General features: G+C 38.5%; 1 protein-coding gene across 23 annotated transcripts in view; it reads right to left on the reverse strand.

Annotated features, from left to right (window-relative positions):
- KIAA0232 (KIAA0232 ortholog) overlaps positions 1-24,010 on the reverse strand; it is a 99,339-nt gene that overhangs the window by 49,970 nt on the left and 25,359 nt on the right. For all 23 annotated transcript variants that reach the window (XM_024246066.3, XM_024246065.3, XM_063723781.1 and 20 more), the window contains one exon: positions 7,102-7,601. In XM_024246066.3, the coding sequence (XP_024101834.2) occupies positions 7,102-7,332 (231 nt within the window). In that variant the 5' untranslated portion in view covers positions 7,333-7,601. The remainder of the gene's footprint in view (positions 1-7,101; positions 7,602-24,010) is intronic.

The following is a 24,010-nucleotide window of genomic DNA, read 5'->3' on the forward strand; positions in this document are numbered from 1 at the left end:
TTTGTGAAAATTCATCAAGTTGTACATTTTTCTGTATGCATTTTATGCCTCAATAAAAAGTTTAGGGAAAAAAACCTCTTATTCTTGTAGAGAGTTCATGGTTGTTCTCTACATGGAGCAGTTAGTAAAGTTCTGGGAGTCCTAAGATCTAAAGAAGAAACCTAGCCGCCCAACAGCACCGCAAGGCGTCACTCAGATCTAAAGAAGAAACCTAGCCGCCCAACGGCACCGCAAGGCGTCACTCAGATCTAAAGAAGAAACCTAGCCGCCCAACGGCACCGCAAGGCGCCACTCAGATCTAAAGAAGAAACCTAGCCGCCCAACGGCACCGCAAGGCGTCACTCAGACGCAGGGCCACCATGAAAGAACTTTTGGAGGCGGTCTGCAAAGAAAAAACTCCTAGAGAAAGACAACAAAATCGGCCGGGCGCGGCGGCTCACACCTGTCATCCCAGCACTTTGGGAGGCCGAGGCGGGCGGATCACGAGGTCAAGAGTTCGAGACCAGTCTGATCAACATAGTGAAACCCCGTCTCCACTAAAAATACAAAAATCAGCCGGGCGTGGTGGCGTGCACCTGTAATCCCAGCTACTTGGGAGGCTGGGGCAGGAGAATCGCTTGAACCTGGGAGGCGGAGGTTGCAGTGAGCCGAGGTCACACCACAGCATTCCAGCCTGGGTGACAGGGCGAGACTCCGTCTCAAAAAAAATAATAAATAAATAAATAAATAATTTTAAAAAATAAAAAATAAAAAAAGAGAGAAAGAAAGCACTACTTTGTACACAGGTAGTTAGACAGGACTTTTTTGGGGTGGTTCAGCACCCTACTCATTCCATATTTCCCTTGGAGAATCATCCTCTCCAATTCTTAGACCTTGTGGTTCTAGGTGCCTGTACCCTAGCCACCCAAGTCTTGTCACTGCAGTGGTCAGGTCAGGAACAGTTCCATAGCAAAGCTGACCTATTAGGATGAGAAGCCTGCTCCTTCTGCTGGACACACATACACAAAAAAGGGTGTGAGTCTGAGCTGACAGCGGGCAGGGTAGGGGTGAAGCTTGAGAATAAAGAAAACAGGCCGGGCATGGCAGCTCACACCTATAATCCCAGCACTTTGGGAGGCCAAGGTGGGTGGATCACTTGAGGCCAGGAGTTCGAGATCAGCCTGGCCAACATGGTGAAACTCTGTGTCTACTAAAAACACAAAAATTAGCCAGGCGTGGTAATGCACACCTGCAATCCAGCTACTCAGGAGCCTAAGGCAGGAGAATCACTTGAACCCAGGAGGCAGAGGCTGCAGTGAGCTGAGATCACCCCCTGCACTCTAGCCTGGGCAACACAGTGAGTGCCTCATCTCAAAAAAAAAAAAAAAAAGACAACAGAGAAGGCAAGCTAAAAGATGGGGCACTGATTTTACTGCAGACCCTGGATCAAGTTGCCACTGGGGTCAGCCCTAATTCCCACATATTTCAAGTTTTTTAATCCAGTAAATGTTCCAAAATTTACTAGCGGTGTGGCCTTGGGCAAGCTATTTAACCACTGCCAGTATCTCCACCTATGAAATACAAATAATAACAGGATGGTGTAAGGAGGATTAAATGAGTTACTGTGAATGGAAAATGAGTGCCTGCAACAGTGGCTGGCACACAGCACATGATACACATGTGTTTGCTTTTACTATTACTTCTGTTTAAGCCAGATTGAGCTGGGTTTTCTGTTATCATCGCAGACTCCTAATAAGAATAATAAACAAAGAATGCATTATGCTGCGAACATCCATGTATAACAAGAAAAGTTTTAATGAACTCTCAATGGTAGTTTAATTAGCTATAAAGGAAACAAAAGCATATTTGGGGTTATAAGAACAATACTGAAACACACCCTCATCTGCTAGTGCATCCCTTCCCACCTGTGACAGATCATGGGGAGATCTGCTATCAACTATCAATCTAGCACAACCTCTAGGCAGGAAAAGTTAACTCCCATTTTAAGTTATAATGTTACTGAAGTTCTCCTTTTAGTCATTTTTGAGTAAGACTGTAAAATGTTTTAAACTAACGTGATAAATGTGTTGTAAGATGTACAGGATCTAAGCTTAATGCTCCAGGTCACCAGTCAATGCACACTGCCATGCCATTCACTTTCAGGCTGTGGGAGCTTAATACTTACTTTCGAGGTTTGGCTTGCAGGCTGAATAAGGCAATCCTTACATATTAAGTGGCTGGTGCTGCATCTTACATGCTGTGATGTTCCTTATGGGACTAGGCTACTGATTTTTAAAACATGGAAGGCACTGTAGTAAAATGTCAACTACTAAATGTAGACGGGATAACTGAGTTAGGAAAATCACCACTTTTCAACCACCCAACTAATAACTGATTCAGGCAAGGAACATCAATGGATGGTAAAAGTATCAAAGTCTCCCTGCACAGATCGCTTATTCATTACAAGGAGAAAACTGGCAGACACCATCTGAACCATGATAAACCAAGTCAGCATCTCCAAGAATGATACAGACTGTCGTCACTGGCCCTCTGATGTGACACGCAGAAAAAAAGGAAACATCATTATGCAATGCTACTACCATAAACGCACAAGCCAACTCTAAACATGAGGAAATATCCGAAAAACCCAAATTAAGGGATGTTTTGCAAAACTGGCCTGGACTCTCCAAAAGTGTCAATGTCATGAGACGCAAAGGAAAAACAAGGAATTATTACAGATGAAAGGAGATTAAGGAGATGTGGCCATTAAAGTCGATGCATAATCTCAAACTAAATACTAGACGAGGGAGAAAACTGCAATGAGAAACAATATCGGGACAGGTGACAAAAACTGAATATTGACTGTATATCTGACAATAAAGTTTAATCAATGCTACTTTTCCTGAATTTTGTCATTGTAATATGACTAAGGGAAAGTCTTTGGTCTTAGAAAGTACACGCTAGTTTACTCAGAGAGGTCAGCATGAAGAGAAGACAGGAATAAAGCAAAAGTAGAAGATGAAGAGAAGTGGGCTAAGGGGTACAAACATACACATAAACAGAAAGTCACTTCTAGTATTCAACAGTATGGTAGGGAGACTACAGCTAACAATATTTATTGTATATTTCAAAATAGCTAGAAAAGAATTGGACTATTTCCAACACAAAGAAAAGATAAATGTTTAAGGAGATAGGTAACTCAAATACCCTCATTTGACCATAACATCTTATATTCATGTATCAAAATATCAAAATACCCACAAATATGTACAACTATTATACATCAATAAAAAAAGAAAGCAGATGTGTGAAAATACTAACAATTGATGACTGAAGAAAACATGAGAGCTCTCTGTATTATCCTAGCTGTTCTTCTGAGGTCTGAAATTATTTCATTTTAAAAAGTTAAATTTATTTATTTTTTAAGAGACAGGGTCTCGCTGTGTTTCCCCGGCTGGAGTGCAGCGTCATGATCGCTGCTCACTGCAGCCTCCACCCCCCAGGCTCAAGCGATCCTCCCACCTCAGCTTCCCAAGTTGCTGGGACTACAGGTAAACCCCACTGCGTCCAGATAATTTTTTTCAAGAGATGGGGTCTCACTATGTTGCCCAGGCTGGTTAAACATTTTTTAAAAAGATTAATATATGATTTCTGCCCATATGGATGTTATAACCTACTGAGAAACAGAATACATTCCAGTAATGATAATGAAAAGCTTTACAGTAAAATATTATCAAGTTTGGTAGAAGACATTGCTTTCATCAGAAATTATCAGAAAAAGTTTCAGAGACAGAGGTGACCTAGGCTTTGAAAGATGGGTGAGAAAAGCAGTTTATATAAAATAAAAGTGATATGTAGTGATTTCCTGATTATCTTAGAATGTACTTCCCAGACAGAGTAATCACGACAACAAAAAAAAAAAGAAAAAAAAAGAAAGAAGAAACATTTGTGGAAATAAAACTACCGGCACAGTGACGGTATCTGCATATTACAAGGCAGTGGTTCTCTGGAACTACATTTTAACCAGCCCACCACCACAAATGTGTTTATAACCCTGCCCAAATTAGAGGTTTATAGATGATTCAGCCTTAAACAAGACTAGGATCTGATCAGCTTTACTTCCTTATCATCCTGCACAACTGAGACCAAACTGATGCATAAAATCTGTTTCAGAACTCAAGAGCACTGTGTGTTTGCTTTAGCCTAAAACAGAAAAGTGATGGGTCTTAAAACTGGCCGCTCATGGCTAGACTAACTCAAGGACTAAGGGGTGAGCGAAGATGTGAGGAAATGAACACCCAGGAGTACAGTGGTTTGGCCTCCACTCGAGGGGCTGCGTTATCACAGGCATGAGCCAGAGATCAGGAAAGGTGGCACACATCTTCACCCAGGTCTGTCGGCCTTGCTGTTAGCTGGAGTTCTGAATGACAGAAGCTAAGGCCCCTTCCACTCTCCTTACTCTTGCTAGAAGAGAACCATCCTTGTCTTCTGCATCCTCTCTGCCTGGGGAAACAGTAAGCACATCCTCCCTTTGAGTCAGGCATCTGGCTTTTGCCACCTTTAACAAGGGACTGTAACTTCACGGAAAAGCAATGCAGGGGATAAAGGATTCTCAAGTCATGTCTTACTAAAACAGGTATCATTTAAAATTTGACCTTCTTCACTGGCATGGGACTTGGCACACACAGCTGTTACTTTGGACCAAGTAGAAAAGTATTTTAGGGTCTTTTATTTCCCTACGGATTCTCCTTGTAACTCCAGACATGTTATGTTTTCCCTAACCTTTATCTGTCCTGTGTCCTGAGGAACGAACCAGAACTATGGAGGGAGGATAAAACACAGCTGCAGATACTGATAGTTCATCTTATCTCTGACCACAACCCCCTAGAGCTAGTAAAGAAACCAGAGGATTCACAAGTCTGATCAGAGATGTTATTACTATAATCTTATTAACATCTGGCCTGTTTTATCCTATATGTCCTGTAGCACCCAGCACATACTTTGTGCTAGTAAATTTATTGGTGTTGATTAAATATTCTAGACTGATAATAGCTGACATACAACTCTTAAGAAATGAGAAGTTCAAATCCTACTAAAAAAGTATTCTTTCCAGCCTAGGCAACAGAAAGAGACATAGTTTTTAAAAATTAGCTGGGTGGGGTGCCACACACATGTGGTTCCAGTTACTCAGGAGACAGAGGCAGGAAGATCGCTTGAGCCCAGGAGGTTAAGACTGCAGGGAGCTATGATCACGCCACTGCACTCCAGCCTGGGCAAAAGAGCAAGACCCTGTCTCAAAAAAAAAAAAAAAAAAAATCATTCCCTGTGAGTACATGCTTACAATAAAGTACACAATTTTTGAATGATGAGAAATACTTTCCTCATTTCTGGAAATGAAAGTCCTTCCATGTTTGTAGATTTAACATCTTACTTGCCTGTAAAGGAGCATATTTGACATTTACCAGAAAGATGATAACAGAGCTCTGGTAAGGAAATTATACAAAATACTGACCACCAAAATAACACATTTGCTGATTATCAGGTTATAAGTTAATCCCTTCAAAATCTTACTTGACCTAATGCCAGCCAAGGCAGCAAGCAACCTGGAAGCAAAAAAAAATGCCGCTGTGTCCAGCTAGACATGATGAGAAACCCCTCTCATCAAACACGGTCTGCACAACTGAGGTATAAAACATGTTAAGCTGGCTGGAAAGAGTAGCTCCCATCTGTAATGCCAGCACTTTGGGAGGCTGAGGTGGGAGGACTGCTTGAGCCCAGGAGTTCAAGGCTTCAGTGAGCTATGATCACACCAATGCACTCCAGCCTGGGTGACAGAGCAAGACCCTGTCTCAAAAAAAAAAAAAAGTTAAGCATCTTGGTGAAATCCTCTGTATGTGTTATTTATAGGACTTTGAAGCTTTTTTGTGTGGTTTGGAGGGGCAAAGCCAATTTCTTCTGACAATGAAACTCTTCCTGCTTTCAGTGGGTAACGATGGTTTAAAACAGCAAAAAAACTGCCCACAAAATACCTCCTTCTTTTTACTGTCTATAAAAACCAAAAGATTTTATGTGAAATTTGTAGACAGAAGTCACCCAGAGCCCATTTATTCACTACTGACGACTCTGGTTCCCTCTGGCAGGCCTCACTTTCAGTAGCTCCTCTTAAGAATGAGACTGAGGTTAAGATTTTTTTCAAGAACTTGTATTTGGTTTCTCTTGCTTTCTCTTTCTCTCTCTCGTGTATGCGTGCAAGAGAGAGACAGAGTCTTGCTCTGTTGCCAAGGCTGGAGTGCAATGGCACAATCATGGCTGACTGCAGCCTCGACTTTCTGGGCTCAAGTGATCCTCCCACCTCAGCCTCCTGAGTAGCTACGGACTACAAGCACATGCCACCATGCCTGGCTAATTTTTTAATACTTTTTGTAGAGACTGGGTTCTATGTTGCCAAGGCTGGTCTCAAACTCCCGGTTTAAAGGGATCCTCCTGCCTTGGCCTCCCAAAGTGTTGGGACTGTAAGTGTGAACCACCACACCCAGCCCAATTTCTCACTATAAACTCAGCAGCAAAGTCAAATAAAATGTGTAATGACCAACTTGCAAGGTGACACACCCTGACTTGTAGCAAAATTGTGTGTTTTACTGAACTTTAAGTCTACTGATCTGTCATACATACTGACTAATAAGCAGTTAAACATCATTCTTGCAGATAAAATACGATATTAAATTTGGATGGTAAGAAGTATAATAGACGCAATGTTTAAATATCTATTCATAATGTGTGAGTTTTCTAAATAGTAGAAATCAACATTCCAGAGCACTGCTACTCAAAGGTAGCAGGTCACCAAACTATGACCAGTCCATGACAAGATCTGGAGTCTATGCCAAAACGTAACCAACAGTGAGAAAGTCTAACTACGGAGAAAATAACTGCACTTAACAGGGTGCTCGATGACACAGGCTGATTGACACTCCAAGGCAATCTTACCATCTGGTCACTGACAGGTTAAATGTTTGCAGACACACATGAATAGCTCAGTTTTAAAGTATAAAAGCGCTTGTTTAAGAGGAATGTATACATACAGATACAATCAGTTTTCACAAAACACTTAAAATATGTAAATACCTGTTCCTGCAGGTCGTAGTCATAGCTGTCATGCAGCAGAAGACTGAGGACATACCGAGTGTAAATCATGGCATCAATGCCACATTTCTCGAGCTCTTGTCCCAGCCAGGTCTGCACTGGACCCAAAGCATGAAGCAGAGACATTTCAGAAACAGACACAGGGCCTGGATAAGAACTTGAGGAGCTTTCAGATGGCAAACCATCCACAACAACTGTACAGATAGGGTACATGAATTTAGGTTGCCGACATCCTTAAAATGTGAAGCATTTTCTGCAGTTGATATTCTGTTGGTATCTGGAGGGGATTTTCACTCCAGTAAAAAGTAGAGATGCTTGACATGTAGGATAAGCATTTATTTTTGCTGGTAGTCAGCCACCTAAAACAGACTTTCCCTCTTCAGGCATGACTAATGAATCAACATCCTGATAGCAACATACACGTAGATGTGATTTTCTACTTTAATTTCACATTGAGGCCAAATGGAAGTCTCCGGCAGAACCTACAAAATGAGAGAGGAAAACAAAGTATGCATTATATATAAATAATAAATTATTGACCTTTTGAGGAAAAAAATCAAATAAACTGTCCCTTTTTATTAAAATATTTTTGGTATCTTAGAACACTGATTTCCCCCCCCTATAATCTTTGATATTTTAAACTTCTAAAATGAATCCAGGCACTGTGGTACCTTCCTGTGTACCAGCAAGTTGGAAGGCTGAAGCAGGAAGACTGCTTGAACCCAGGAGTTTGAGGCTGTCCTGCACCATGACTGTGCCTATGAATAACCCCTGCGCTCCAGTGTGGGCAACATATTGAGACCTTGTCTTCATAAATAAATTTTTTAAAAAAACTTAAAAGAACATTGTGAACTTTTAAAAAGCTTAGTATCATTTAAAATAAATGAAAATTCAGGAGTTGATGCTCTGCTTCTGCTCAATTATGCCAATTTTTTTTTGCTATCTCAAGAGATTGGACTAGTAAAATTTTGTTTCTGTAATGCTGAAAAACTTAACTAATAAATCACTAGTTCATATCTAAGTATAACGGAAATAAATGAAGAGTAATTTCATTGAAACATGGGTAAAAAAATTAGTTCTTTATGTTTTATACAAGTAATCAGTTACTTTGTAAGGCTCGAAACTTTAGGACTGGTCATCTCTGATGACCAATCAGAGATGATGGTCATCTCTGATGACAAATAAAGGTGGAGCACCAATCTGTTTTACAGCCAGGCTATACAGTTATACCTACTGAAACTTGTCTTCCTATATACCTAGGTTGAATTTCTTAGTTTTTATGACAGATGACACACTTTTAGTTTAATAGCTTCCCCCCCAAATTAACATACTTTAAATATGTGAAAGTAATCTAACAATGGCTTTATTAAATCATAATATTCTTTATATTAGAGTTCTGGTTAATTTACAAACCACTAGAAAATGAAAACTAATGTAATGAAAGGTAAACCTCCTAAACTCAACTTTTGCATGAATTTTAACAGATAATAAGGAGGCTACCAAAAATTACTTTCAAAGTATTGTTAATAAATGTTAGTAAAAGCATCAAGTCAGAAAGACAAACACCATTACCCAAAGATTTAAGACTGAGTTTCTTGCATTTATCTATCACTATGCAGTAAATTTTACACACATTAAATATAAAGACAACAGTTTTAAGTTCACCACAGGACTAAGTTACTAAATTAATGTGTCACTAATACATGTTTTGCTACTTTTAAAATCCTCTCTATTATATTATCTTTTCTGAACTATGACAACTAGATAAATTAAAGCAAAGATTTTCTGTAACTTCCACCAGCTAAACTTTTCCAGCTGACTTTCAAAACATTTTCCATAATTCATTTAACACTTGGATCTCAGGATGCCAGAGAGATTGTCAATTAAATAACACACTCAATTCTGGAGATGTGCAAGAAATATGAAGAAAACGACCCCTAGAACACTATAATAAAATTACTCAAACTTGTCATAAACAGAAAAATTTTAAAGCACTCAGAGAAAAAAGAAACATTAAATATAGCAAACAAAAGATAAGTATGACCTCAGTTTTCTTGTTGGAAACAATACAAGTGAGCAGATAATGGAGCAAAAACTTAAAAGTACTGAAAGAAAAAAAACTGTCAACCTAGAATTCTATACTCATTGAAAGTGTCTTTCAAAAAGATACTTGCACACTCATATTTATAGCAGCACAATTTGCTATTGCAAAAATATGGAACCAGCCCAAACGCCCATCAATCAATGAGGGGAAAAAGAAATTGTGGTGTATGTATATACATATAAATATACACACACACACACATATACATACATGTGTATATATATATATATATATATACGTGTGTGTGTATATATATACGTGTGTTATATATATACGTGTATATATGTGTGTATATATATATACGTGTATATATGTGTGTGTATATATATACGCGTATATATGTGTGTATATATATATACACCATGGACTACTACTCAGCCACAAAAAGGAACGAAATAATGGCATTCGCAGTGACTCTGATGGAACTAGAGACCATTATTCTAAGTGAAGTAATACAGGAATAGAAAACCAAACACTATATGTTTTCACTCACAAGCGGGAGCTAAGCTATGAGGATGCAAAGGCATAAGAATGATACCAGTGGTCTTTGGGAACTCGGGGGGAAAGGGTGGGAGACGGGTAAGGGATAAAAGACTACAAACTGGGTAGAGTGTATGCTGCTCAGGTGATGGGTACACCAAAATCTCAGAAATCACCACTAAAGGACTTAATCATGTAACCAATCACCACCTGTTCCCCAAAAACCTACGGAAATAAAAAATAAAAATAAAAAGCAAAAAATTAAAAACTTTCAAAATGAAAGTAAAATACTTTTTCTGATATGCGAAAACTGAAGGAATTTATTGCCAGCAAATGCTATGATTTAAATATCACCTCCAAGCCTCATGTTGAAATTTAACTGCCATTGTGATGGTATTAAGAGGTAAGACCTTTAAGAGGTGATTACGTCATGAGGGCTCCAACTTCATATCACAGGAGTGGGTTCCTGATAAAAGGATAAGTTCAGCCCCATTTCTGTCTCAAGCACTCTCGCCTCCTCTTACCCTCCCCATCATGTGATGCTTTCTGCCATGCCATGACCCTCACTACATGCCAATGCCATGCTTTTGGACTTCCCAGCCTCCAGGAACTGTGAGCCAAATAAACTATTCTTGATAAATACCTGATCTGTGTCATTCTGTTATAGCAACAGAAAACAGACTAAGACAGAACAAAATGTGGATCCATTCAAGGGAACAAAGAGCACCAGAAATAACAACATTTGTGTTATTATTTAAATATCTTTAAAAGACAATTGCTTAAACAAAAATAATACAAAACTTTTATTTAATAACATACATATAAGTAAAACATAAGCCAACAGTAGCATAAAGGCCAGGAGTGGAGAAATGTAAGAATACTATTATAAGTTCTTGTATGAAATGGTTTATCTACTATCACTTGAAGACAAATTCTGATAACACAGCTGTTAATAATAATGAATGTAAAGGACCTAAACACATCAATTAAAAGGCAGAGATACACTGAATTTTAAAACATCAAGACCTAATTATATGCTGCCTATTAAAAAAAAAACCCCTCCACTTAATTTTTTCCACAGAATTTAAATTTATTTTCCTAAATGTCAATCTGGTAGATGTAGCCTAAACACGCCAGCTTTTCCCCAAACTTCTCTACCTGCTCTACCCAAGCAAGATACGGCGTCTTCTTTTTTCTTTTTAACTTTTATTTTAGATTCAGGGGATACATGTGCAAGTTTGTTACCTGGGTATGTTGCATGATGCTGAGGTTTGGGGTATGAATTATTCCACTGCCCAGGTACTGAGTACAGTACCCAACAGTTTTTTCAACACCTACCGCCTCTCTCCCTCATCACTATAGCAGTCTTCAGTGTTTACTGCTGTCACCTTTCCATCCACGAGTAACTGATGTTTAACTCCCACTTCTAAGTGAGAACATACAGTATTTTATTTTCTGTTCCTACGTTAATTCACTTAGGATATTATCCTCCAGCTGCATCCACGTTGCTGCAAATGACATGATTTCATTCTTTTTTTTTAATGGCTACATAGTATTCCATGGTATATGTGTACCACATTTTATTTATGCAATCCACTGTTGATGGGCACTTAGGTTGATTCCATATCTTTGTTAGTGTGAATAGTGCCGTGATGAACATATGAGTACATGTGTCTTTTTGGTAGAATAATTTATTTTCTGAGATGTACCCAGTAATGGGATTGCTGGGTCAAATGGTAGTTCTGTTTTAAGTTCTTTGAGAAATCTCTAAACTGCTCTCCACAGTGGCTGAACTAATTTACATTCCCACCAACAGTGCATAAGTGTTCCCTTTTCTCTGCAGCCTCATTAGCATCTGTTTTTTAACTTCTAATAACAGCCATTCTGACTGATGTGAGATGGTAACTCATTGTGGTTTTGATTTGCATTTCTCTGATAATCAGCGATGTGGAACTTTTTTTCATACGTTTGTTGGCTGCTTGTATGTCTTCTTTTGAAAATTGTCTGTTCATGTCTTTTGCCCACTTTTTAGTGGGGTTGTTTTTTTCTTGTTGAATTGTTTAAGTTTCCAATAGATTCTGGATATTGGACCTGTGTCAGATGCATAGTTTGCAAATATTTTCTCCTATTCTGTAGGTGGTCTGTATACGAAATGGTGTATCTATTAATACTATACACTGTTTACTCTATTGATGATTTCTTTTGCTGTACATAAGCTCTTTAGGTTAATTAGATCTCATTTGTCAATGTTTGTTTTTGCTGCAATTGCTTTTGAGGACTTAGTCACAAATTCTTTCCTAAGGCCAGAATGGTGTTTCCAAGTTTTTTTCCTAGGGTTTTTATAGTTCAAGGTCTTACATTTAAATATCTATAATCCATGTTGGGTCAATTTTTATATATGCTGAAAGGTAGGGGTCCATTTTCATTCCTCTGCATATGGCTAGTAAGCTATTCCAGGACCATTTCTTGAATAGGGAGTCCTTTTCCTGTAGCTTATTTTTGTCAACTTTGTTGAAGATTCGATGGCTACAGGTGTACACCTTTATTTCTGGGTTCTCTATTCCGTTCCATTGGTCTACATATCTATTTTTGTACCAGTACCATGCTGTTTTGGTTACTGTAGCCTTACAGTACAGTTTGAAGTCAGGTAACATAAAACCACTGGTTTTGTTGCTTTTGCTTAGGATTGCTTCGGCTATTCTGGCTGTTTTTTGGTTCCACATGAATTTTAGAATAGTTTTTTTTTTCCCAATTCTGTGAAAAATGACATTAGTAGTTTGATGGGAACAGTGTTGAATATGTAGACTGCTTTGGGCTGTATGGCCATTGTAACGATACCAATTCTTCCAGTCCATGGGCATGAAATATTTTTCCATTAGTTTGTGTTATCCGTGATTTTATCATCTTTCTTGCAGAGATCTTTCACTTCCTTCATTAGATGTATTCCTAGGTAGCATGTGTGTGTGTGTGTCTATTGTAAATGGGAGTGTTCTCTCTTGAAGGAATCACTGAGCTAATGCCAGTCCAGGGAGTGTATTCTTTTTTTTTTTTTTTTTTTGAGACGGAGTCTTGTTCTGTCGCCCAGGCTCGAGTGCAGTGGTGCGATTTTGGCTCACTGCAACCTCCGTCTCCTGGGTTCTAAAAATTCTCTGCCTCAGCCTCCCGAGTAGCTGGGATTATAGACGCCCACCACCATGCCCAGCTAATTTTTGTATTTTTAGTAGAGACGGGGTCTCACCATCTTGGCCAGGCTGGTCTTGAACTCCTGACCTCGTGATCCACCCGCCTTGGCCTCCCAAAGTGCTACGATTACAGGCATGAGCCACTTCGCCCAGCCTGGGAATGTATTCCTGATTTGGTTCTTGGTTTGAATGTTATAGGTGTATAAAATCCACTTTAAATATAAAGACACAAATAGGTTAAAAGTAAAAGGAGAGAAAAAATATTACACTAACATTAATAAAAAGAAAACTAGGGTGTCTACATCAGTTTCTGACAAAAGTAGATTTCAGTGCAAAAAATACTAACAGAGATAAAGAAGGTCAATTCATAATGATAAAGGGATGGATGTATCAAAAGGACATACCAGTCCTTTATATTATACATCTAATAGCATACTTGCAAAACATATAAAACAAAAATTGGTAGAACTGCAAAGATAAATAAACAAGTCCACAATTACACTACATTTCAAAACCTCTTTGTCAGTCACTGCAAGAAGAAATACACAAAAAAATCAGTAAGGATATAGAGAGAACAACATTATTAACCAACTTGAGCTAAGATAAACTATATCTTTGGCCACAGAAAAGGTGCAATAAGCTTAAAAGAATTCAATCATACATGCATGTTCTCTGACCACATGGAATTATAACTGGTAAATAAAAATGTCTGGAAAAGCTTCCAAATATTTGAGAACTAAAAACATATTTCTAAACAATAGGGGAGGCCAGGCACGGTGGCTCACGCCTGTAATCCCAGCACTTCGGGAGGCCGAGGCAGGCGGATCACGAGCTCAGGAGATCGAGACCATCCTGGTTAACACGATGAAACCCCGTCTACTAAAAATACAAAAAAATTAGCTGGGCATGGTGGCGGGCACCTGTAGTCCCAGCTACTTGGAAGGCTGAGGTGAAAGAATCACTTGAACCTGGGAGCAGGAGGGGACTGCAGTGAGCTGAGATAGTGCCACTGCACTCCAGCCTGGGCGACAGAGTGAGACTCCATCTCAAAAAAAAAAAAAAAAGTGGGGGAAGAAGAAATTGGAGAAATTAGGAAGTACTATATTTCGAACTGAATGTAAATGAAAACACAACCTATCAATATTTTTAGGATGCCACAAAAGCAGTCCTGAGAAAGAAATGTAGAGCACTGTCTACATTAGAAAAGGTCTTAAATCAATGATCTCAGTTTTCACCTTAAGAAACTAGACAAAGAAGAGCAAACGAAGCCTAAACTAAGCAGAAAAAAGATCAGAGCAGAAACCAATGAAATAGAAAGCAGAAAAACAATAAAACCAAAAACAGGTTCTTTAACCTCTAGCCAGACTGATCAGGAAAGAGAGAAGACATAGATTATGAGTATCAGGAATGAGAGAGGTGAGATCACTACAGATTCTATAGGTATAAAAATGAGAATAAGAGATATTAGAAACACTTTATACCAATAAATTCAGTAACTTAAATGAAACGGAAAAATTCCTTGAAAGATACAAACTACCAAAGCTTACTCAAGAAGAAATAGAATGAATAGTCCTATATCTATAAAGGGAATTGAATTTATAGTTTAAAACTCACAAAGAAATTGCTAGGCCCATATAGCTTCAAAGGTAAATTCTACCAAATATTTAAGAAAAGCATAATTCCAATTCTATACAAACTCTCCCAATACTTCTCAAATCATGTTATGAAGACAGCATTAAACTGATACCAAAAGCCAATAAAGATATTACAAGAAACAGGCTGAGCGCGGTGGCTCACGCCTGTAATCCCAGCACTTTGGGAGGCCGAGGCAGGCGGATCACGAGGTCAGGAGATAGAGACCATCCTGGCTAACACGGTGAAACCCTGTCTATACTAAAAATACAAAAAATGAGCCAGTCGTAGTGGCGGGCGCCTGTAGTCCCAGCTACTCGGGAGGCTGAGGCAGGAGAATGGCATGAACCCAGGAGACCGAGCTTGCAGTGAGCCGAGATCGCGCCACTGCACTCCAGCCTGGGCGACAGAGCGAGACTCCATCTCAAAAGAAAAAAAAAAAGATACTATAAGAAACAAAGAAGACCAATATGCCTCATGAGTACAGATGCAAAAATTTTACACAAATTTTCAGGAAATTTAATCCAATAATATACATCAAACCCAGAGGATACAAGGATATCAGAAGAATGTTGTTCTACACAATTGTCTACCACAGAACCTCCAAAATATTTGTTTCACTGTACCACTCAAAGGCCTTAAAAATTGACACCATGAAAGATTTGATTCACTGTAAAGACTGATATATTGTTTTAGTTTTATTATGTTTACTTTAAAACATGATCTCAAGCCAACCATAAGATTCTTTCTGTTGTCAATAGAGAGTTCACATTTCTTTAGCCAAATGAAAGGATTCAAGGCGGTGAGACAAAATCAGCATATGAATGCAAAATAAAGCAAAGCACATTACACTCCCACATGATCTCAAAGCTGGTTAAAACCTTCGCTTGCATTATTATCCTTAAGAGGACTGTTCTTACAACTTGTCCAAAATCTGATTGCATGTAATTTTAAAATAACTAGTTATATCTATAGTCATGAGTGATTAAAATCTATACAGTACAGACTACAGAGGACCAAGGAAAAGAAAGAAAGAAAAAGTAAAGGCTGACAAGTAGCTTCAGACTACTCTACATTCATCTATCCAGCACTTTTCAGTGGATACTAATAACTTGGGTTTTCAGACAGAAGCACCAACCACAAGATGGCTTCTTCCTGTACCATAATGACAGATCTAAATGTTCTTGGAGCTAAAGAGTATGCATTCTCCCTGCTTTAACTCAAACTGTTAGCAGATGACCCATGTACAGAATACTGGGCACTAAGCTTTCTCTACCTAACCAGCAAGCCTTTGGTAGAGGGGTAAACATTTGACCTAATTAGAGACTATTTCTAGTTCTGAACTGAAAGGAGACTCCTAGGTATGTTGGTTCATGAATTGTCTCTGTTTAATTAAAACTTACTTCACGTATGATCCACCACGGTGAAACTTACCTCTAATGGTCACAGCATTGAGGGTCAGTGCTGGTTTTGACAAGCACAGGCAAAAACTCATGTTTATTCACCTGGCGTTATGAGGAACACAACTGGCAAACACCCAAATTTCAAACTGTCTATCTGCCTTTACACTCATTCCAAGCATGGAATTTAGTCAATACGAAGTTAAGTTTTAGTTTAAATTCTATAAAAAAGTTTTAAAGAAAAAGCACCACTATATATCAAGTGTTTTTTTTTCATGTTCCCTTCCCTCTTCAGAGGCTTCTGCCAAGAGAAAAGGACCTTCAAATCATCTTATCTTTCCCTTATGCAAAATTAGCCCAAATCATCCTAATTCATGTGTATTCCCACATGAATACACTTATTTTAAAATTTGTCTTTTTTGCTTTAAAGTTTAAATGGTTTCTATTAAAAATGTAAAAAAAATAGATAATTCCCATAAAACTTTATATATCATGAGTCATCTTTAATTCACGGAGGTAGGATGGCGAGTGGAAAGTACACTAGTTTAGCAATCATAGTATCTAGGTTTTTGCACACAGTCCCACCTCTGCCACTTAATAGCTGGCTTTTGTGCCCACAACTTCCCAGGGTCATTGTTTTCTCATCTGTAAAACAGAATAACGTATACTGACTCTTCCTTTCAACTTCTCACAAGACTGTTGCATGGGAAAATGAAAAGTCTATCTGTGTATTTTGGGGTCTCTGCATTTCTCCAAATAGCATACAAATTGAAGGTACTGTTAAAGACTACCACACTCAAATTGTTTTTATATGCTTAGTATTACAGGTTCTGTTACTAATAGGATTATATGAAGAACAGTAATTATTTAAAACGTTAGTTTTTTAGAACAAAATACTCAATTTCCTTACTATCCTTAAAAAAAAAAAAAACCAACTATGAGATCATCTTCATTTATAATAACCTAGTTCTAGTCCTATCAGGGCCTTTTCTATTTCAGGTAACATTGCAGTTCTCTACTACAAAGTCCTAATATGACAGTGCAAAGAACCCAAGGTGGTTAAGTGCAAAGGAGGAGGAATATGGAAATACAACAACCTCTCTTTGCTGTCCAGTTTTCTACTTGTTTTAGAACACAGACATCTGCAGAGCAATCTCCACACATTTAAACTATGTTATCCCCAAGCAGTCCAGAGAGAGAGCTCAGCACATACATATACTTGCAGTTGTATGCCTAGTATACAACTGCAAGCCCTTTTAAAGACCTTAAGATTAAAAATAGCCCTGGTCCAACGAAAATTATCCCCCAAAGGCTGGAACAACTCTATGCAGGCTCTGGGGTCAATATTAACATCGCTCTGTGCCGCCCAGCAGTGACAGTGTGATGGAGAAAGGCGAGAACAGCTGTCAAGCCAGGCTCACCCCTATGGCAGCCCCCAGGAAACCCTGTACTAAGTTTAAATACATGCCACTTTGGGTCTCCAGGAGTCAGAGCCCTGGGCATGAGAATTTATAACCAGCCCAGGGACTAAACTAAATTTTTAAATGAAAGTATTTAATTCTTTACCTAGTCTACATGTTTTCAGGGTGATATAATAAACCCCAAATGGTTTGGCCATTAAGGGGGAGAAAAAACAATAGATCTGGCCAGGCGCGGTGGCTCACGCCTGTAATCCCAGCACTTTGGTAGGCAGAGGCGGGCGGATCACAAGGTCAGGAGACTGAGACCATCCTGGCTAACATGGTAAAACCCCGTCTCTACTAAAAATACAAAAAGTTAGCTGGGCATGGTGGCAGGCGCCTGTAGTCCCAGCTACTCAGGAGGTTGAGGCAGGAGAATGGCGTGAATCTGGGAGGCGGAGCTTGCAGTGAGCCGAGACTACGCCACTGCACTCCAGCCTGGGCAACAGAGCGAGACTCCGTCTCAAAAAAAAAAAAAAACCAAACAGATCTAAGTACTTAAATTATTACATAAGTACATAAGTAAATACTTTTCCAAGAAGTAGACCAAACATAATGCCACACTTCACACAAGTAATTTAATAATGAAGGGTTTTTTGGAGCAGTGAGGAATTGAAGAAGTTCACAAATCTTCCTAAAATCTCATCCTTTATGTAATAATGTTCCAAGAAACATGGTAATATCTTTTTATACTCTATAAGACATACATTACTAAAAATAATTCAAATTACAACTCCTATTGGTGTTCCTAATTATTTAGAGTGCACTAATAGCATTTCTTGTAAGCTATAAGAGACATACTATCTATAGTTCAGTTTCTTTAGTGTTCAAGTACAGCAGACATGTGGCCAAGTTAATTTAAATATTAAGATATTTCCCTTTTTTGTAATAAACTGTAAATAATTTTAGGTGTGATTACAACATATGAAAATTATTTCAAAAAGCATACTCTCTTTCTGACATGGCTGCATAAATACTATCTGTGGACTGTTCTCTCAATTTACTTTTGGTACAGTACAACTGATCAAAAAGAGCACCAGACAGTAAACAGTCACAAACTGGGCTTCTCTGGGCAAAATGTAAAATGTGGACCTTGTGGAGAAAAATCTGGGCAGCTCTATTCAACCGATATATTCACTTGCTGAAGTGGTCTTTATTAGCACCACAGCACTTCTTTCTTTCTTCTCATGTTTATCATATATACCTTTATTAGCAAAGTTTTAAAGTATTTTTAAAATATAAAAATAGAAGTACGTACTCATACATAACTTCAGCACCTAATATTCACTGTTAGTATTTTGGTGTGCTTATTACTAGTGCTTTTTCCTTTGCATAGAACTTTAAATTTATTATTTCTATATATTAAATAATAACATACATATACTTTCGTATTCTGCCTTTTTCACCTGGCATTATGTCATCCCCATGGTGTTCTAAGACCCTTACTGCACTGCCCAATATGGTAGCCACTAGTCACATGTGGCTATTTTAAACTAAAAGTCAGTTCCTCAGTCACATCAGCTACAGTTCAAGTGCTCAACAGCCACATGTAGCTAGTGTGCAAATACAGTACATTTCCATAATCACAAAAGTTCTACTAGACCACACTGGTTTTGACTCTCTCCTCTCTAGCAAATGACTATGTTGAGCTTAACAAACTCATTAGCTCTTTCAATAGAGTGCATATGCCCCTCCCCACGTTCCAGTAGATTGTCCAAGACACTAGCTGGAAGAAAGGCTACTAATCACAGCTACTCTGAAGTAACACAGTGTGCCCAGAAAGAACTGTTTGAGAGAACTGGAAAACATCTACTTTATGTTTGATAGGTCTCAAATTTCAAAAGGTCAAATTTCATTACATTTCAATATAATCATGGAAGGTTCAATGACAAAGTCAGACTGTATGGAATAACAAGAACAACTAAAGCTTATTGACAAAACAAAAAGAGAACTGAGAATAACTAGGATAAGGGGTCAAGAACAAACTGAGGGAAAAGGTTAAAATAGGGTAGATTATGCAACAGAAACAACTCCCAAATTACAATAGCCTAACACAAAGGTTTATATCTTTTTAAAAAAAAAAAAAAAAAACTAGGCCAGGCACAGTGGCTCACACCTATAATCCCAGCACTTTGGGTGGCCGAGGTGGGCAGATTGCTTGAGCTCAGGAGTTCAAGACCAGCCTGGGCAACATGGTGAGACCCCATCTCTACCAAAAAAATACAAAAATCAGCTAGGCGTGGTGGCTCACGCCTGGAGTCCCAGCTACTTGGGAGGCTGAGGTGGGAGGATCACTGGAGCTGGGAAGGCAGAGGCTACAGTGAGCTGAGATCATGCCAAAGCACTCCAGCCTAGGTGACAGAGTGAGACCCTGTCTCAGAAAGAAAAAGAAAAATTTATAGGATACATGTGCAATTTTGTTACATGCATAAATTGCATAGTAAGTCAGGGTTTACGCAATATCTGGCTTTCTATGTCTAGCTTGTGCCTTATCACTTAAGATAATGACTTCCAGTTCCATCAATGTTGCTGCAAAAGACATGATTTCACTCTTTTTTGTCTGAATAGCATTCTATTGTGTGTATAGACCACATTTTCTTTACCCATTTATTCACTGATAGACACTTAGGTTGATTCTACATCTTTACTATTGTGAATAGTGCTGCAATAAACATATGAGTACAGGTGTCTTTCTGACATGTTCTTTTCCTTTGAGTGTCTACTTTGGGTAGATACTCAACAGTGGGAATGCTGAATCGAATGCTCATTCTATTTTCAGTTCTTTGAGAAATCGCCATACTCTTTTCCATAGAAGCTATACTAATTTATATTCCCACCAAAAATGTTTAAACGAGTTTCCTCTTCTCTGCATCCGTGCTAATATCTGTTTTTTTTTTTTTTTTGGTTTGTTTGTTTTTGTCTTTTTAATAATAGCCATTCTGACTGGGTAAGATGACATCTCATTCTGGTTTTGGTTTGCATTTCTCTGATGACTGGTGATGCTGAGCTTTTCTTCATATACGTGTAGGCCATGTGTATGTCTTCTTTAAAAAAAAGTCTATTCATGTCTTTGCCCACTTTTTAATGGGATCTTCTTGTTTTTGCTGTTGTTGAAGTGTCTGAATTCCTTGTATATTCTGGATATTAGTTCCCTATCAGATAAATAGTTTGCAAATATTTTCTCTCATTCTACAGGCTGTCTCTTCAATCTGCTGCTGCTTTCTTTTGCTCTGCTGAAGCTTTTTAGTTTCATTAAGGCCCATTTGTCTATTTCTGTTTTAGTTGCCTGTGTTTTTGAGGTCGTAGTCACAGATTTCTTTGCCTATATCAATGTCCAGAAGAGTTTTCCCTGGGTTTTCTTCTAGTATTTTTATAGTTTCGGGTCTTACGTTTAGGTCTTTAATCCATTTTGAGTTGATTTTTTGTATATGGTGAGACTGAGGTCCAATTTCATTCTTATGCATAGGGCAATCCAATTTTTCCAGCACCATTTCTTTAAGAGGGTGTCCTTTCTCTGATGCATGTTGTTGTTAGCGTTGTCAAAGATCAGCTGGCTATAAATATGTGGCTTAATTTCTGGACTCTCTATTCTGTTCCATTGTCTGTACATCTATTTTCATCTATTTTTACACCAGTACCATGCTGTTTCGGTTACTATACCCTTGTAATATAATTTGAAGTCAGGTCATGTGATACCCCCAGCTTTGTTCTTTTTGGTCAGGATTGTTTTAGCTATTAGGGCTCTTTTTTGATTTCATATGAATTTTAGGATTTTTTTTCTAATTCTGTAAAACATGACATTAGTATTTTGATAGGGGTTACATTTAATCTGTTGATTGCTTTGGATAGTATGGTCACTTTAATGATATTAATTCTTCCAATCCATGAGCATGGGATGTTTTTCCATTTATTTGTCATCTACAATTTCTTTTATCAGTGTTTTATAGTCTTCCTTGTAGAGATCTTTCACCTCCTTGGTTAAATGTATTCCTAGGTACCTTGTTTTTTTATAGCTATTGTAAATGGGACTGCCTTCTTGATTTCTTCCTCAGCTAGATCGTTATTGGTATATAGAAACATCACTGATTTTTGTATGCTGATTTTGTGACCTGCAACTTTACTGAATTTATTTATTAAATCTAGGTGGTTTTTTGGTGGAGTCTTTAGGTTTTTCTAGATATAAGAGCATATTATTGGCAAACAGGGATATAATTTGACCTCCTCTTTTCCAATTTGGATGCCTTTTATTTCTTTCTCTTGCTTAATTTCTCTCGCTAGGACTTCCACAAAGGTTTCTATCCTTCTCATACTGTGTGTTCATCCTGGATTGGCAGGGATGATAAGGGTAATTACTCATCATAATCATTCTGGGACACAGGGTGACAAAATGGCCATCATCTTGAACCCTGCTAGTCTAGGGGGCCAGAGAAAATAAGATCTGCACCAAAGCTGGCACTGGTACTTTGAATGCTTCCTCCTGGAAGTGAGTTACTCACATTTCATGAGTCAAAGCAAGTCTCTTAGCCTCACTTCACTTTAATAGGGCAGGTATCACTAGCCCTAATGACCACTTCAAGGGGTGGAATATGGGGCTGTTAATAGGAAACAACTCTGAAGTCTAACATTATTGAAACTAGCATTCTGGTAAACATAGACAAACTATCAGAAACAAAAGTTAATAGGCTCCTAAAAGTTTCAGAAAGCACAGACATGGCTGAAACACTAACACCCAACTGGCAATGGAATCATTCCTGCCCTGCCTTCCTGAAGAAGCCCTTTCTAATTATTTAAGGGCACACCGCTGTCTTCCTCCCAACACTTACAGAGTGCTGGCTCTCCTCATGGCCTGCTGCCTTGTGATGATGTCCTTTTATACTACTCTCTAACTGCCTCCTGGGAATGGGTCCCTTATCAAATAGGCTTAAAGTTCTTCACGTCAAACTGTGACATACTCCATATGTACCATTCAGTAGAATGCTTAGGCCTTGGCAGGTGATCAAAACTGTGCTACTTCCCAAATCTAAATGGAGAGAATAAATTCCGAAAAAGAGAAGTTTGGTAAATAAAATGATATTCATAATACTAGCAGGTGGGAGAAAAAACCAACTCAGATCACATTCGGAGTCCACAGGCAGGGACTAACTAACATAGGAATTTTAACTCATTCTCTCACGATCCCATGTACTAGAGGTCTCTTGTGTACAAGGCACTGTGCCTGGTGTCAGTGATATCGAGACAATCATGACCCTCTCAGGATTTTCCTTTAGGTATTTACCATCCTATATTAGCAGGCTTTCGCCTTAGGTAAAGCAACTTGTACTCTTCCCACAGAAGCCCTCTACCATTCCCTTTGATCCAGTACAGTACTTCTGCAAGTCATGCTTGAACTCTCTATATTTTTAACTGGTCCTTTCTCACTACAAAGTTCATACTCACATTGTTGATGTGCTTGGTACCCAAGAGACTCTGCATTACCTGCAACTGTCTTTTCCTAATTATTCAATTTGGGTGTTTATAGGACTTTCACACAAGGAAAAGACTTGAGGGGGAAGGCATAAAGGATATATAACATAAAGTAAAAGAGAGAATATAGAAAAGAGCACAAAGAAAACAGACATTTGAAATATTAAGACTCTGGCGTTTGGAGTCTATTACTTTTCACCAAAATTCTAAATAATATTTGCCTGGCAAGCCAGAGAGTGCAAACACACAATTAAGTAGTTATACATTTATAAATAATTCTTGTCTGTTATTTTCTTTTTTCTTTTTTGAGACATAGTCTCACTCTGTTGCTCAGGCTAGAGTGCAGTGGCATGATCTCAGCTCACTGAAACCTCTGCCTCCCAGGTTCAAGTGATTCTCCTGCCTCAGCCACCCGAGTAGCTGGGACTACAGGTGCACATCACCACACCTAGCTAATTTTTGTATTTTTAGTAGAGATGGGGTTTCACCATGATGGCCAGGCTGGTCTCCTGACCTCAAGTGATCCACTTGACTTGGCCTCCCAAAGTGCTGGGATTACAGGCATGAGTCACTGTGCCTGGCCTTGTCTGTTATTTTCTGATCTCAGCACATGAATTTGGAATAGAAGATAATGCTTATTCTCTTTAGTAGGTAGCCTGGCTCCAAAGCCAATCTACAGCCAGAAGAGAAAATCCATAAAGAATCTACAACCCAAACAGGAATTCAAGCACTGAAAACAGGAACCAAGGGCTATAAACTATGTAAACCGGTTTACCCTAGGTATCTGAAAAGCTATGTAGAAATGGACAATCAGACCTACAGTTTTCTTCCCCATTCTAGAAGTGTGTCAAGTCCCAGGAAATGAATAAGGCTTTTTAAAAAGTAATGTAATCAACAAAACTAGTGTGAGACTTGAGTTCTTTCTACAAAAAGAGGAAAAACTGCATAAAGATTGAGAAATTCCATTCTTACTAGTCAAGTTATCAGAAATAAACATGTTAAGTATATATTCTCCAGTGACAATTAAAATGAATTATTAATATTTTCATAAACAGGATTGTTCTTATAGATAAGATTACTACTCGATAGCAAGAGAAGTAGGAAATGTTTTCATAAATTGCAAGCCTGTAACAGATTTGGTTAATCTGGTTAGTCTTTATGTTTAAAAGA

This window comes from Pongo abelii, chromosome 3 (assembly GCF_028885655.2).
Source record: "Pongo abelii isolate AG06213 chromosome 3, NHGRI_mPonAbe1-v2.0_pri, whole genome shotgun sequence".
Classification (NCBI taxonomy): Eukaryota; Metazoa; Chordata; class Mammalia; order Primates; family Hominidae; genus Pongo; species Pongo abelii.